Consider the following 17,004-nt stretch of genomic DNA (forward strand, 5'->3'; position numbering starts at 1 on the left):
GGTTTTAGGAACCATGGTGTAGGGAAGCTGAGAGAATGGAATCGGGTTTTAGGAACCATGGTGTAGGGAAGCTGAGAGAATGGAATCGGGTTTTAGGAACCATGGTGTAGGGAAGTGTAATTGAGATAGCTGTGGATGCCTGGCCATTTCAGAGAGAGTTACTGACACCACACATTATCGTAGAATCCCTACAGTGTGAAAGTAGGCCATTCAGTCCATCAAGACAACACCATCCCTCTGAACAGCATCTACCCAGACTGTACCCCTGTAACCCTTCATTTCCCATAGCCAATCCAATTACCCTACACATCTTTGAACTGTGGGAAGAAACTGAAGCACTTGGTACAGGGAGAATGTGCAAACTCTACACAGACAGTCATCCAAGACTGGAATTGAACCCAGGTTCCTGGCACTTGTGAAGCAGCAGTGCTAACCATTGAGCCATCATGTTGCCCTCAGAGTGTTAACCCAAGATTAACCGATCCTAATTTTGGAGAATTTTCTTTAGAGCAGAGAAGGGAATGCGAGCGCAGGTTCATACTTTCTTGAAAGTAGAATCACAGGTAGATTGGATAGTAAAGAAGGCGCTCAGTATGCTTTCATTTATTGGTCAGAGTACTGAGTACAGGAGTTGGGAGAAAGTGAGGACTGCAGATGCTGGAGACCAGAGTTGAAAAGTGTGGTGCTGGAAAAGCGCAGCAGACCAGGCAGCATCCGATGAGCAGGAGAATCGAAGTTTTGGGCATAAGCCCTTCTTCAGGAATCCTGAAGAAAGGTTTATGCCAGAAATGTCGATTCTCCTGCACCTCGGATGCTGCCTGGCCTGCTGCATTTTTCCAGCACCACACTTTTCAACTACAGGAGTTGGGAGGTTATTTCATGGCTGTACAGAATGTTGGTTAGGCCACTGTTGGAATATTGCATGCAATTCTGGTCTCCTTCCTATCGGAAGGATGTTGTGAAACTTGAAAGGGTTCAGAAAGGATTTACAAGAATGTTGCCAGAGTTAGAGGATTTGAACTATAGGGAGAGGCTGAATAGGCTGGGGCTGTTTTTCCTAGATGGTCAGAGGCTGAGGGGTGACCTCATAGTGGTTTATAAAATTGAGGAACATGGATAGGATAAATAGACAAAGTCTTTTTCCTTGGGGTGGGGGAGTTCAGAACTAGAGGGCACAGGTTTAGGGTGAAAGGGGAAAGATATAAAAGGGACCTGGGGGCAACATTTTCATGCAGAGGGTGGTGTATGTATGGAATGAGTTGCCAGAGGAACTGGGGGAGGCTCATACAATTGCAACATTCAAAAGGCATCTGGATGGGTATATGAATAGGAAGGGTTTGGAGGGATATGGGCCAAGTGCTGGCAAATGGGACTCGGTGCGATTGGGACATCTGCTCGGCATGGATGAGTTAGACCAAAGGGACTATTTCCGTGCTGTACATCTCTATGACTCTAAGGCTGAGAAGTCCTGGTTGAAGGTAGCAAGATTGAAATGATCTAGAACAATGGCAGGGCTGTGGTGGAAGGGAATTCTGTTGTAAGGGGAACAGACAGGCATTTCTATGGCTACAAAACAGACTCCAGGATTATTGTTGCCTCCCTGGTGATCCCTGGCAAGGGTCAGGGATATTTCTAAATAGCTTTGGAGTGTTCTTAAGTGGGAGGGGTAACAGACAGAGATCCTGATACATACTGATATCAATGAAATAGATTTAAAAAAGGAATGAGGTCCTGCAAAAAGTAGATTAATGAACAGGAACTAAAAGTTAGTCATCTACGGATTACATCCGGTGACATACCAGTAGGTATAGAACTAGAAAGTTAATCCAGATGAATGTGTGGCTGTGTATAGGTTGGGCTGAAAGGCCAAAATTATTGATATTATTCAATAACTGCATGAACTTGAATGAGTCCTGTGAACATTTCTGTATGTACTGAAGATGGCTTGTTTTCTGTATTTGTTTTTCTGTACTGTTGTTTGTTACACAGCGTAAGAGAGTTTCATTCACCTCAAACCAGGATCGCAAATGATGCCAGGAACAAATCTGAGTGTCTACACCAGCTGTCAATTGAGGGGTTCCTGATAGGCAGGAGGGCACGAGAATCATTGATTTCTTTTTCTTCCTTTCTCATCTCTTTTTTATTATTCAATAAATATTCATATTTCATCAAATTGCTGTTGTTGAGTTTTCCTTTAACTACATTTAACCAAATCTGAAAAGAGCCACTTGAATACATGCTATGATCCAAGACAGCAGGTATCACTGAGACATGGTTCAGAGAGGGGCAGGACTGCAGCTCAATGTTCCAGGACGCAGTGTCTTCATGCAAAACAGGGGAGGTGGTAAAAGAGGAGGAGGGGGTGTCAGAATTTTGATCAGAGAATCAATTATAGCAGTAAGGCAGGATGAAATCTTAAAGGCTTCTCAAATGAAGCCATATGAATAGAATTTAAAGACAAAAAAGGAGCAATCAAATTGCTGGGAGTCTGAGAAAAATAGGAGATCTGGTAAGAAGGCACGTTCCAGAGAAGTGTAAAACCAATTGGGTAGTTACATTAGTTAGCAGTTACAACTTCTCCAACATTAACTGAGGTAGTCATAGTGTGATAGGTATAGAGGGAGCGGAATTCTTAAAATGCATCCAGGAACACTTTTTAGGCCAGTAGAAAACCCTACATAGGAGGGTGTGGTCCTGAACTTAATTTGAGGAAGTGAAGTTGGGCAAGCTGGTGAACTATCAGTGCGCAGGCATTTTACAGACAGCGATCATAGTGCTATTAGCTTCAAGACTGTTATGGAGGAAGTCAAGAATGGGCCTGAAATCAAAGGTTTAAGCTGGGGGAAGGGTGATTTTAATAAGATCAGATATGATTTTCCCAGAATAGAATCAGATCAGATACTTTTGTTAAATCTATGTTACAGCAATGAGATGCATTGAAAAAGGAAATGGTAGAACACCAAGCAAGCATGTTCCAATTGAGATAATAGATGGGACCAACAAATCTGTGAGTCCTGAATATTAAGGAACATATTGGATTGGATAAAGAGGGCTTATGCCTGAAACGTCGATTCTCCTGTTCCTTGGATGCTGCTTGACCAGCAACACATTTTCAGCTCTAAAGAGGAAAAGGGAAGCTTAAGAGTAAGTTGCACACAGTCAGGAAAGAGAGATCATGTCTGCAATAAGGCACATCCTGAGTGAGTAAATAATTTGGAGAATTTGTAGCAGAAGGTGTTAGGGCAAGGAACTGGCATGGACAGAGAATTGACTGAATGGCAGAAGGCAGAGTGTTTGGATAAAGGGGTCTTTTTCAGGATGACAAGTGGAGTTCCGCAGGTATCTGTGTTGAGACCATGATTATTCATGTTATATGTTAAGGATCTGGAAGAAGGGGCTAACGGTAATGTTGCTAAGTTTGCACATGACACAAAGACAGACGGAGGAACTGGCAGTGACAAGAGTAGAGTCATGCTGGAAAAGCACAGCAGGTCAGGCAGCATCCGAGAAGCAGGAAAATCAACATTTCAGCCAAACATTTCAGACCATTCCTGCTCCTCGACCTGCTGTGCTTTTCCTACACTATTCTAATCTTTACTTTAATCTCCAGCATCTGCAGTACTCACTTTCGCCTACAGGAACTGGTAGTTTTGAGGAAGCACGGAGTCTGCATAAGGACTTGGACAGGCTAGGAGAGTGGGCAAAGCAATGTTAGATGGAATACAATGTGGGAAAGTGTGAAGTTAAGCACTTTGGTAGGAAGATTATTTTCTAACTGGTGAAAGTCTTTGAAATTCTGAAACTCAAAGGGACTTGGAGTCTTAGTTAAGGATCTCTTAAGCTTAACGTGCAGGTTGAGTTGGCACGTTAGGAAGACAAATGCAATGTTAGCATTCATTTCAAGAAGGCTAGAACACAAGAGGAAAGATGTACTGCTGAAGCTGTATAAGGCTCTGATCATCACATTTGGAATATTATGAGCAGTTTTATGCTCCGTATCTAAGGAAAGATGTGCCGGCATTGGAGGGGTCTAGAGGAGGTTTGTAAGAATGATCCCAGAGATGAAGAGCTTGTCATATGAGGAACACTTGAGGACTCTGGGTCTGTACTCAGTGGAGTTTAGAAGGATGAGGGGGGATCTGATCGAAACTTACAGAATACTGAGAGGCTTGGATAGAGAGGACATGGAGAGATGAGGCCCCTAGTTTACAGCCACAGAATGAAGGGACAACTTTAGAACTGAGATGAGGGAGTATTTCTTCAGCCAGAGAATAGTGATTCTGTGGAACTTATTGCCTCACAAGGCTATGGAGGCCAAGTCATTGAATGTATGTAAGATAGATTAGTTCTTGATTGGTCAGGGGATCAAAGATTTGGGTAGAAGGTAAGAGAATGGGATTGAGAAGCATATTAGCCATAATAAAATGGTGGGGCAGACTCGATGGGCCATATAGCCTAATCTGCATCTATCGCTCTGGTCTTCTGATAGATAACAAGGGCCTAAAACAGCAGAAGCCCTCCAGCCATACAGAATGGTACAAAGGGAAATCTGAAAAGCAAATCAGGAGAGCCAAAAGAAGATAAGAAAATATAACAGAAGGTTATTCACTGATGGGATGTAGACACTGCTGGCCTGGATCCATGTGGCTGCAGGTAAGATTTCTTCTCTTCCTATCCTCTGTGTAAAGTTATGGTCAACAAATTCTGTTGCAGTTCATTCATGCCGACAATAAGTTCTTTCAGTCAGCCAAATCAGTTAAACTGCAATGACTAGTATTGACTAGCATTAAAATCAGTAAAGAACGAAGCAATTTATAGTGACTTATTCTAATCAATATGTTTTAACTTAATATTAAAAAATGATGTATTTGCAGAAAATGTGGAGATTTCTCCTTAAAATTGTTACTAAATTAGATTAGATTACTTACAGTGTAGAAACAGGCCCTTCGGCCCAACAAGTCCACACCGCCCCGCCGAAGCGCAACCCACCCATACCCCTACATATACCCCTTACCTAACACTACGGGCAATTTAGCATGGCCAATTCACCTGACCTGCACATCTTTGGAGTGTAGGAGGAAACCGGAGCACCCGGAGGAAACCCACGCAGACACGGGGAGAATGTGCAAACTCCACACAGAGAGTCGCCTGAGGCGGGAATTGAACCCAGGTCTCTGGCGCTGTGAGGCAGCAGTGCTAACCAATGTGCCACCGTGCCACCCACATAAATGTGTCGCATTATCCAATAAAACATTTATTGTGTCCTTTCTGGATAATCCCCACAAAAATGACATCACATTTCTTGGACATTGCATTATTGTGAACCTCCCACTGTTCCAGCCTCTCAGAATAACCCGTTTCATTCTGACCTGCTCATTTTTGTACAGCCACAAGATGTCAGTACAGAGGGCACCATACACTTTCGATTTGTATCCCTTCATCTCCAGGCAACTGTACTTCTGGTAGAAGGCCATTGATCCAACGCGACGAGAGGAGGAGAAATGATATTCTTTGACAGCATTCTGCAAGTGTGTACACCACTCGTTTCTCTGTCCTGAAATATATAAAGACAGCCACAATCACATATCAAGTATCTTCTATTTATATAACACCTTTCATGTAATAAAAAATTCCAAGCTAATGGGCAGAAGTTTTATAAATAAAGTCTGAAACAAATATTAAGTCAGGTCATCAAATGTTATTCAAAGGAGTATCTGAAGGAGAAAGGTGAGATAGAGAGGTGAAGAGCAGTAGGAAGAGGTATTTATTTATGTACTTATTTATTTTTATTGCATGATATTGCATTATTCAATAGACAATATTTATGGTTACCTTCACATTTCAGATGTTTTTTGACCATCTCTCCATGGAAAGGAATCTTAAAACAATTGTTTTATGGATGTCCCATCAGTCGTTTGGGTGAACATATGGTAAGACCATAAGAAATAGGAGTGGAAGTAAGGCCATTTGGCCCATCGAGTCCACTCTGCCATTTAATCATGGCTGATGGGCATTTCAACAAACTTACCCACACTCTCCCCGTATCCCTTAATTCCTTGCGAGATTAAGGATTTATCAATCTCTGTCTTGAAGACATTTAACGTCCTGGCCTCTACTGCACTCCATGGCAGTGAATTCCACAGGCCCACCACTCACTGGCTGAAGAAATGTCTCATTTCTGTTCTAAATTGACCCCCTCTAATTCTAAGGCTGTGCCCACAAGTCCTAGTATCCCTGCCTGACAGAAACAATTTCCCAGCGTCCATCCTATCTAAGCCATGCATTATCTTGTAAGTTTCTGTTAGATCTCCCCTCAACCTTCTAAACTCTATTGAATACAAACCCAGGGTCCTCAGCCGTTCATCATATGTTAGGCCTACCATTCCAGGGATCATCCGTGTGAATCTCTGTTGGACACACTCCAGTGTCAGTATGTCCTTCCTGAGGTGTGGGGCCCAAAACTGGACACTGTATTCTAAATAGGGCTTAATCAGAGCTTTATAAAGCCTCAGTAGCACATCATTGCTTTTACATTCCAACCCTCTTGAAATAAGTGACATTACATGTGCTTTCTTAACCACAGACTCAACTTGCAAGTCAACCTTTGGAGAATCCTGTAGTAGCACTCCCATATCTCTTTGTACTTTGGCTTTATGAATTTTCTCACTGTTTATAAAATAGTCCATGCTTGTGTTCTTTTTTCCAAAGTGCAAGACTCCGAATTTGCTCACTTTGAGTTTCATCAGCTATTTCTTGGACCATTCTCCTAAACTGTCTAAATCTTTCTGTAGCCTCCCCAACTCCAGTACTACTTGCCTGTCCACCTAACTTCATATCATTGGTAAACTTCACCAGAATGCCCCCAGTCTTTTCATCTAGATCATTAATATATAAAGTGAACAGCTGCGGCCCCAACACTGAACCCTGAGGGACACCAATTGTCACCGGCTGCCATTCCAAAAAAGAACCTTTTATCCCAACTCTCTGCCTTCTGTCAGACAGCCAATTCTCAATTAATGCCAGTAGCTCACCTCAAACACGATGGACCCTCACCTTACTCAGCAGCCTCCCGTGCGGCACCTTATCAAAGGCCATTTGGAAGTCTAGGTAGAAAACATCCACTTTGGCTCCTTAGTCTAACCTACTCATTACCTCTTCAAAGAATTCCACGAGGTTTGTCAGACACAATCTCCCCTTACTAAATCCATGCTGGTTTGTTCTAATTCACCCCTGCACTTCCAAGAATTTAGAAATTTCATCCTTAACAATGGATTCTAGAATTTTACCTACAACAAAGGTTAGGCTAATTGGCCTATAACTTTCCATCTTTTGTCTTGACCCTTTCTTGAACAAGGGGGTTACAACAGCGATCTTCCAATCATCTGGGACTTTCCTTGACTCCAGTGATTTTTGAAAGATCACAACCAATGCCTCCACTATTTCTTCAGTTAACTCCATCAGAACCCTAGGATGTAGCCCATCCAAACCAGGAGATTTATCAATTTTTAGACCTTTTAGCTTATCAAGTACTTCCTCCTTTGTAATGGCCACCATACTCAATTCTGCCCCTTGACTCTCCTTAATAGTTGGGATATTACTCACGTCTTCCATTGTGAAGACTGACACAAAGTATTTATTAAGTTCTTCAGATATTTCCTTATCTCCCATCACTAGCCTTCCTGCATCAATTTGGAGTGGCCCAATCTCTACTTTTGCCTCTCATTTGTTTCTTATGCATCGAAAGTAACTTTTACTATCATTTCTAATATTATTGGCTAGCTTACCTTCATATTTGATCCTCTGCTTCCTTATTTCTGTCTTTGTTATCCTCTGTTTGTTTTTGTAGTTTTCCTAACCTTCAGATTTCCCAGTGCTCTTGGCCACTTTATAGGCTCTCTCTTTTTCTGTGATACATTTCCTGAGTTCCTTTGTCAGCCATGGTTGTTTAATCCCCCTCCCGGATAATCTTTCTTTTCTTTAGGATGTACCTCTGTACTGTGCCCTCAATTACACCCAGAACTCCTTCCATTGTCTTCCCCACTAGACTCTGTTTCTAGTCGATTTTCATCAGTTCTTCTCTCATTTCCCTGTAATTACTTTTACTTAACTGTAAAAATAAAACACAACTAAATATGTCAACAATCAGTAAAACAGACTGAAACTTAACTTTTTTTTTGCTTAAGTCAGAATTGTATTGAGTTTTTTGGAAAGTTTCTTGCCTCAAGGTTGGGTGTTTATCCTTGCCCTTTTGTTATCAAACTCATCTCATTCACTCATTCAATGACATCCGATTTTGCCTTCTCTCTTTCGAACTGCAGACTGAACTCTACCATATTATGATCGCTGCCTCCTAAGTGTTCCCTGACTTTAAGATCTTATGATGACACAAGGTGTCATATTTAAGAGGCTGAATTATCAAAGATACTTCAAAAAGCACTATCTCAGTTTTGTTGATAAATTTCTGCAGTACATCTTGTAGATAGTACATACTGCTGTTGATTGTGAAGGGAGTTTATGCCTTGGGTAGCTGAGGGTATAGCCACCATCAATGCTGCAATTAAATTCAGGGATGCAGAACATACAAAATGAGGGAACTGCTGAGAGGAGGGTGGAGGAAATTACAAATACAGAGCATGGGAATATAGGTGGACAAATTAAGAGTTAGATTTCTGAGACACCCGGCACACAAATACTCAATTTTGATTGTAGGTGAGCTCAGCTGGGTGTCATCCATCAGATCAGGATGAGAATTCACCAAATGAGTAATCTTTGGTGAGGAAGGATGAACTGGCCCATTTTCTTAGTCCAACTGTTCTCTCAGCTGGTCATAACACGATTAATTTAAAAAGATTCCTTTTTGGTGGACACCTTTTCCAAAATTTATTTGTATTTTAAGAGGAGCTAAATTAACCCATAAATCTTGAGTTAAAGATAGGGTGAGTTTATGTGGAAATGAGGGAAACTAAATGTAGGAAAAGATAATAAAACACAACATACATACACAAAGTGAAAATGTAAACTGAGTAAAAGGATACTGGTTGAATAGATTAAAAAAATCAGTCCCTGGGTTCAGATTAATGCACTCACCTTCATTTTCTGCCCTGAAAACAAATATTCGGTGGCTTGTGACTACTTCAAATTTATTTTCCTTTGCTGCTCTTGCCATTTGTATAACTGCCAAAGGGATTACTCCTTTAGGATATGGATCCTGTAAAGAAAATCAGTACCAGTATTTAAAAATAAAACACAACTAAATATGTCAACAATCAGTAAAACAGACTGAAACTTAACATTTTTTTTGCTTAAGTCAGAATTGTATTGAGTTTTTTGGAAAGTTTCTTGCCTCAAGGTTGGGTGTTTATCCTTGCCCTTTTGTTATCAAACCCATCTCATTCACTTCTATTCCATCCCTACAGCTCACTCACATCCAATTCTGGCTCCATCCTATTGTGTCCCATTCCTAGGACCACTCACCAGATATCCCAGAATTCATTGGCACTGTGCTCCATTGTGCAATCAGATGAGAAATGACATCACGAATTTGCCCTGCCAGTGATCGACAGAATCTAAATATACCAGAAAAGGGAAGATGGTGCCATTGTTCTCTAACAGCAAACTAGAGGTCTTGTTAGAGGGGGTAGTGCAGAGGTGGGGAGTCCTATTCCTGGAGGACCATCAGAGCAGGCCATGCCACCAGACCATGAAAGCCCGGTCTTATGTCACTACACGTCGAGGATGTAGAGGAATGGTCAGCTATGCTATGCCAGGCTAAGTGCCGTACTCTTCTCTCTTCCACTCCACACACCAGCTATTTACACTACTGCACACTACTGCACCCATCTCCCACCAAACTCATGCACCACTTACTCATGAGGGAGAAACATCCCATGTCAATGGAACTCAGGAGACTACTGGAGACTAGGCATCTGTTTATCCCCAGGCAAGAAAGGGCCCTGGCCTGCCAGCAAACTGGGACTTTGTCCATATCCATGGGGAGAAACAGGAATGGTGGACAGTCATCATTACCAACTACCTGCAGCAGTGCAGTGAATCTTGTGATCATCTGTCTGTCCCCTAGACTGGTTGGCAGTGGCATAGAGTGTCAGACCCAGCTCCTTGGGTCTGCTGGAGTGTCACACATACCTGCACTGGATTGCTGTAGTCACTGGTCCTCAGGGCTTAATGCACGGCAAGAAGGGAACAGAGAACCTTGACCCACAGTCCAGGTGTTCCCCCATCATAAGGAGACATGGCAATGCCAGGAGACACCCAATCAAAGGAGGAACTACACATCAGACTCTCCCAAGTTACCCCTCCTCAGGGCAAATTAGGAGTGGCTGAGCCCTCCACCTGCACCCTGCAGGCCCCACTCCGACCCTTGGAAGTTCAAGCTGATGAAGGTTGACTTACCTCTGGAAAAAAGATCCTTGGAATGTTTAACCCACTCAGACACTAATGGCCTTGGAATTGCCCATCAAACCTTCAAGGCCAATGGAGGTTTGCTGCCCATCCCCCCAACCCTACCCCCTCACCCCTCCCACCGCCCAATAGCTGCAGAACCTGGGATAACACTGAGACTTGGCTGGAAGAAAGAAAGAAAAAAACTGTTCAGCGCACCTTGTTAGTGTGATGAAGAAGGCTTTTCTGTAAATAAAATTTTGTTCAGAAATGTTCATGGTGTTAACTTTCTTGCATGTATTTGTGAATGTTTCTGAGTAGTTGCTCCACACATTTTCACACCATCCATCAGCAGTTCATGGGCATACACAAGGCTCCTTGGATGAAGGTCTGTGCTGAGAACCTACTGCACCATTTGGAAGCGGGTGGCACATTGTGTAAACATGGCTTTGGATAGTTGTGCCACCATTGCCCCTCATTGTTCAACAATTTTAACATTCAGCTCCCTCAGTGTTCAAAGGTGTCACTATCAAAAGTTGTCCAATGATAATAACATGGAGGTCATGGTGGAGCTATACAAAACTTTGGTTTGGCCACAATTGGAGTACTAAGTTTCTCATCTCCACATTATAGGAAGAATGCTATTGCACTGGAGGGGGTGCAGAGGTGATTCACCTGGATGTTGCCTGCATTGAAGCAGTGCAGCAATGAAGAGAAGCTGAATAAGCTCTGGTTGTTTTCTTTAGATCAGCGAAGGTTGAGGGGGGACCTGACAGAGGTGTGTAAGATTATGAGGAACATGGACAGAGTAAGTAGAAGTAGCTGTTTCAGTAAGTCAAGGGTCAAGGATAAGATGGTATAACTTTAAGGTGAAAGGCAGGAGTTTAGAGGGGATTTAAGGAAAATATTTTTCTTGCAGAGGGTAGTGAGGCTGTGGATTGTATTGCCTGTGAGGGTAGTTGAGGTGGGAAACCTCATAACAAAAAATACTTGAATGAGCTCTTGAAATATCATAACATTCAAGTCTGTAAGGCAAGTACAGGAATGTGGGATGAAGTGTAGGCAGTAGTGTACAGATTTAATGGGCTGAAACTGTACTGTGATTCCATGATTGTCCAGCAGTGGCTGTGTCAGGTTGGTGCAACACACAAGAGACACACACACACTGTACAATGCTGTACCCTGACTAGGTTTGCCTGTGTACTGTAACTGTTCTATCACCTACTTAGTTTCCCTTTTAAAGCCCAATCAGTGGTTTATTATGGAGTCCCTCCTTCACAGGGTAAGTCACTTACACCTCTCACTCCAAGAGCACTTACAGCAACTTTTCCCTTTGAATAGTTTACATTTCCAGCACAATGGAGCTGGGTTTGAAATTTAGGATTTCCAGCTCAGCTACACCACCACTCAGCTATCACCACGCCAACATTATCCCAGACAAAACAGCTCCTTTAATTGCTACGTCATTTATCACTTTATGCATTCACCCGCTGACTGCCAGTGTTCAGTAGCACTGTACATCATCCATAAGATGGATTGCAGCAAATCACAAAGACTACTTCAACAAAACCTTTCAAACCTGCAACACCTACCACTATATAGAACAAGTGCAGCAGTGCCATGGGAACATGACCACCTACAAGTTCCCCTCCAAGCCACTCACCATCCTGACTTGGAAATATATCATCATTCCTTCAGTGTTGCTGCGTCAAAATCTTGGAAATTCCTTTCTAATGGTATTGTGGGTCAACGTACAGCACGAGCCCTGTAGTATTTCAATAAGTTAAAAATCATGTAACACCAAGTTATAGTCCAACAGGTTTATTTGGAAGCACTAGCTTTTGGAGTGCTGCTCTTTCATTAGGTAGCTGATGAAGGAGCAGCGCTCTGAAAGCTAGTGCTTCCAAATAAACCTGTTGGACTATAACCCGGTGTTGTGTGACTTTTAACATTGTACACCCCAGTCCAACACCAGCACTTCCACATCGTAGTTTAAGAAGGTAGCTCACCAACATCTTCTCAAAGGTAACTAGGGATGGGCAATAAATACTGGCTTAAGTGATGATGTCCATGCCCTATGAGTAAGTAAAATAAAATTCTCAAAGAAAATGGGTACTTGCACTGCAGTTCAGTTTTGCTTGGCTCCTTGCTGCCACATGAGCTCAAATCTTAACTTGATATCAAGACTAATCTCTCCCTCCTCACCTTTGGAATACAATACATTTCACCATGTTTGAATTAAGATTGTAATGTAATCTATAGCTCAATGTTCCAGCAAAACCCAAACTGAATATTTGGTAGTGGGGACTTCAGTGGCTTAAGTCTTTCTATTTGGAATTTCCAAACTAATCCTTTTTCTTTCTTCTTATCACTGCACTTTAGGAACCTTCAGTAACTCCAAGACATCACCTGAGCTCTGAACAAATTTTGATCAATCTCTCATTTCCCAGATTAAAATGTTTTCTGTTGATTTTCAATGAATTATTTTTGGATGTTAATTTCATTGTTCCTTTCTTACTGAGATTGTTAGAACACACTCACTGAAGATGGCGTGATGGTGTTTCATTAAAATGATGGACAATAGAACAGCATTTCCTGCACATAGGTCTATTTTGACATTTTCTTCAGGAGTTAAATTCAGCTTTATTACTGAATGACTCAAAATAACATGAATTTCATTCCAAGCGGTGCCTGGTTTTATCTGCAGTTCATGGTTCATAACATGTCTGTTTCGATTTGGACACCTTTGGTCCTCAACTGAAAGATGAAGGTAATCACTAATCACAAAGTTCCAGCTGGGTGATGCACTCAAAGGGAAAGTGTATTTGTGCCATGGTTATAACTCTTATTTCCTGATTCTCTGAACAATTCCCTTTGAGCAAAACTCCCTACAACAAGCAATGTAACTGTTACAAACTCTTGTGTCTGTGGCTCTCTTACCTTTTCATTGCCGAAATACATCAGGCACTTCCCATCAAATTTCACGTAACGTCTTTGGAATACGCAACTTCTAACCCAAAAAAAAGAAAACACAAGTTTTCATTAAGAATACTGCATACACAGGTGATATAGTACTCTCAGTCGGAGGTGAGATTGATTTAAGGCCAACAACAGGAAAAATTTAACCCAAAGATAAATGAAGTAGAGTCTAAAATAAAAACAAAAAATGCTGGAAATACTCTGGAGAGAGGAAGAGAGGTAATGTTTCAGATTCTGATGAAAGGCCACTGCTCTGAAATGTTAGTGCTTTCTTTTTCCAAAGTTGCTGTTGGATCGTCTGGAAAGTTCCAACATTTTCAATGTTGTATAAAAGTTGTCTCTTGCGCAATTTATGTTGCTTCACTTATTATGTTGATTCGGGCTGGGTTAGTTTGGTTCAAATGTCAAATCCATGTCTCATTTTAAGTCTCATTGAAATGTTCCTTCATAATTGTGTATGTGTGAAGACACCCTATTTAATTAGGGGACACTGTCACAAAGCAAAACCTGTGTTCATCCAAGCTCCACAGTAAACATCCAACAATAATCCTTAAACAATAAGTAGGAGGCAGATTTTCTGTTTTAATAAAGTGTTGTCCCATTGTAACAACTCAATCCCTTACTTTTGGTTTCAAAAAAGCCAAAGATGAAAACCGGTAATATTCTCATCTGCATTACAACATTACAATGAATAATCATGGCTTTCTGTTTGCCTCTCCAAGTTTCAAATAAACTCGGCAATGCGAGGGACATACTGGATGTTGAAAAGCAAAATCTAAAGGCATTGGTTCATTATTCTTACCCTTGTGGTGAGAGTTTCTCTAACCAATCACATTTCATGCTTTTTCCTTGCTCAGGTGCAGCATGGAAGCTTGCGTAGGGTGATATTGTTTGATCATCTTCAGACTCTTCAGTGAAATACAATGAAGGTTCAGTGGTGCTGGGGCTGTTTGTTGGAATCTCCCCTATTGTAGAGTAAGCCATTGTGTTGTCACCTTTCATCTGAAATGATTTCTGGGCAGAGTCCATTTCATAAAGCCTGTGGAAGAATATCAACAGATAGAGGATGAAAAATCTGAAGAACAATTGTTTTTAGTCAAACTAAACTGATATGGTTGGCCTAAAGAAGACAATGAGGGATGTAATGACAGATTTACAATGCACATTTGTAAGTCAGCAACGTGTGGTGAACAAAGCCTGTGAGCTACCAGCACAGGTAAGTCTAGGAATATGGCACTGGGCATTGGTCACCAAGCACTATGCACTGGATGCCAGCTATTGGACATCAGGCATCGGGTACTGAGTACTGGCTACCGAGAGGCAACACAAGCGGTCTGGAGAAATGATCTTCAATTAGCAGTTACCAATCCTCTACTATTGTATTGGAGGTTCCAGGAAATTGAGTAAAGATCATGGCTGAATTTATAACTGCTGCGGGTGGGTCAACATATGGAGGTGACTCATAAAATGCCCAATGTCTGTCTTCCCACCCACACTCAGTCCCGCCCATCCTACTGCAGCCTTTTGAGCCTGCTCCACCATTCAAAAAGATTGATTTTAATCTCAACTCTACATTCCTGCATATCTCAATAATCTTTCATTCCCCTTGTTAATCAAGAATCTACCAAACTTTGCTTTAAAAATATTTGAAGATTCAGCACCCACTGCCATCGGGTCATATAGTCATATAGCACAGAAACAGATCCTTTGGCCCAATCAGTCCATGCTGAACATCATTCCAAACTAAGCTAATCCCACCTGCCTGCTCCTGAGACTAATGAATGTGTAGGCCCCAGCAGGAAAGAGGGAGCAGTTGGTTGTCCTGCAGCAGCTTTCACTATTGCTGGCTATGTCCAGGCTGGTCATTCTGGCTGGAGACTTCAACTGTATAACTGATGCAGATGGACGATCTGGTGGGGAGTGCAGTAAACTGGATGCAACGTCCAGATTCCTGATGGAAACGGTTAAAGTTACCGAGCTGCATGACATCTTCAGCACCCCTGCAGACGGAGTGCAGCGTAGATACACCTGGTCACGGGCAGACGGGTCTATCCGCTCAAGGATAGATTACCTGTTTGTGTCCCGAACGTTCTCAGTCAGATCCATCAATGTCAAATTGGTGTTCTTCTCTGACCACTGCCTCCTACTGGCTGACTGTCACCTACAGGACGACCAGTGGGCTGGCAAGGGAACATGGAAGTTGAATACAAAACTGTTGACCCCTGAAAACACTGAGGAGTGCAAAAGGGATTATACAGGTTGGAGAACCGTTACACTCCTCTTTGAGTCTCCATTGGACTGGTGGTTCTTTATCCTTAAAGGCATTTGGAGAACAAGAGAGAGATGGGGAAAGCTGCCCAAACTTCAGAAAAGCATGCATAAATCTATTCCTACTGAAGGCAATGAGCGTCAATGTCACAGAGGATCTCCAGGAGGTAAGGAGCCAGCAAGCCTCACTCTTTTGGCCTGGAGGCCTCCACAATAATGTTCTGGCCCAGGATTTGCATCATGGAGCAGGATGAGACGTGTTTGTGTTATTTGTTCTTGAAGGTTCACAGGAAGATCTCTGAGTTCAGTGGCCTGAAGGAAGATGATGGCTCAGTAACATCATCTCAGTCTGACATCCTGAGAATCAGCAAATCCTTTTATGCCAGACTGTATGAAATGGAGCCAACAGACAACATGGCCTCCCAGTTTTTCCTGTCCTCTCTCATGGGAGAGACGGGGCCAGCTGTTATCTCTGGATGAGCTAATCAAGGCCCTTGAATCCTTAGAAAAGAATAAACTCCCGGAAGTGAAGGCTTACTAGCCGAGTTCTATTCTGCTCTATGGGACTTGATCGGCCAGAACTTGCTGGAGGAGTATGCCAATATGCTTCTGGCAGGGAGCATGTGAAAATTCATGAGGAAAGTAACATCATCCTCATCTACCAGCAGAAGGCGGAGAGGAAGGATATTAGAAATTGGCAGCCAATATTACTGCTGAATGCAGACTACAGTATTCTGTCTAAGGTCAACACCAACCAGGTCAGGTCTGCTCTAGGATCGGTGATCTACCCCAATCAAACCTGTGCTGTACCTGACAGAAAGGTCACTGAGACTTTGTGCTCCACAGGGATACAATCGCCTATGTGTAAGGTAAGTGGGTGGCTGCCTGCTTCATCAGCCTGGACCAGGAGAAGGTCTTTGATGGCATATCACACACCTACATGTGGAACATGCTACCCAAAATGGGCTTTGGAGAGGGAATATGCAATTGGATCTGGCTGCTCTACACCAACATCATTAGTGCAGTCTCCATCAATGTGTGAGAATCAGAAAGTTTTCCAATCAGATCCGGGGTCAGATAGGGCTGCCAACTCTCTCCTGCCCTGTTTCTGTGTTGCAGAGTCCTTTGCCATTGGGAAGAATGCAAGCCCGAGAGGGGTGACTATTCCAGACTGCAGAGGCCTGCATATCAAAGCATCTCTGTACATGGATGGCTTAAAAATTCATACAGCACTGAAAAGGTTCTTTGGCGCAGGGAGTCTGCACCAAAATAAATACTACCTGTGCTAATCCCAATTTCCTGAACTTTCCCATATCTTTGTATGTTATATTTGAAGTACTCATCCAAATATTTTTTAAA

General features: G+C 42.4%; 1 protein-coding gene across 6 annotated transcripts in view; it reads right to left on the reverse strand.

Moving 5' to 3' along the window:
- arap3 (ArfGAP with RhoGAP domain, ankyrin repeat and PH domain 3) overlaps positions 1-17,004 on the reverse strand; it is a 352,080-nt gene that overhangs the window by 174,745 nt on the left and 160,331 nt on the right. For all 6 annotated transcript variants that reach the window (XM_072590235.1, XM_072590229.1, XM_072590232.1 and 3 more), the window contains 4 exons: positions 14,180-14,416; positions 13,339-13,408; positions 9,088-9,208; positions 5,370-5,554 (listed from right to left, as the gene is read on the reverse strand). In XM_072590235.1, coding sequence (XP_072446336.1) covers positions 5,370-5,554; positions 9,088-9,208; positions 13,339-13,408; positions 14,180-14,416 — 613 coding nt within the window. The remainder of the gene's footprint in view (positions 1-5,369; positions 5,555-9,087; positions 9,209-13,338; positions 13,409-14,179; positions 14,417-17,004) is intronic.

Source organism: Chiloscyllium punctatum, chromosome 20 (genome assembly GCF_047496795.1).
Source record: "Chiloscyllium punctatum isolate Juve2018m chromosome 20, sChiPun1.3, whole genome shotgun sequence".
NCBI lineage: Eukaryota > Metazoa > Chordata > Chondrichthyes > Orectolobiformes > Hemiscylliidae > Chiloscyllium > Chiloscyllium punctatum.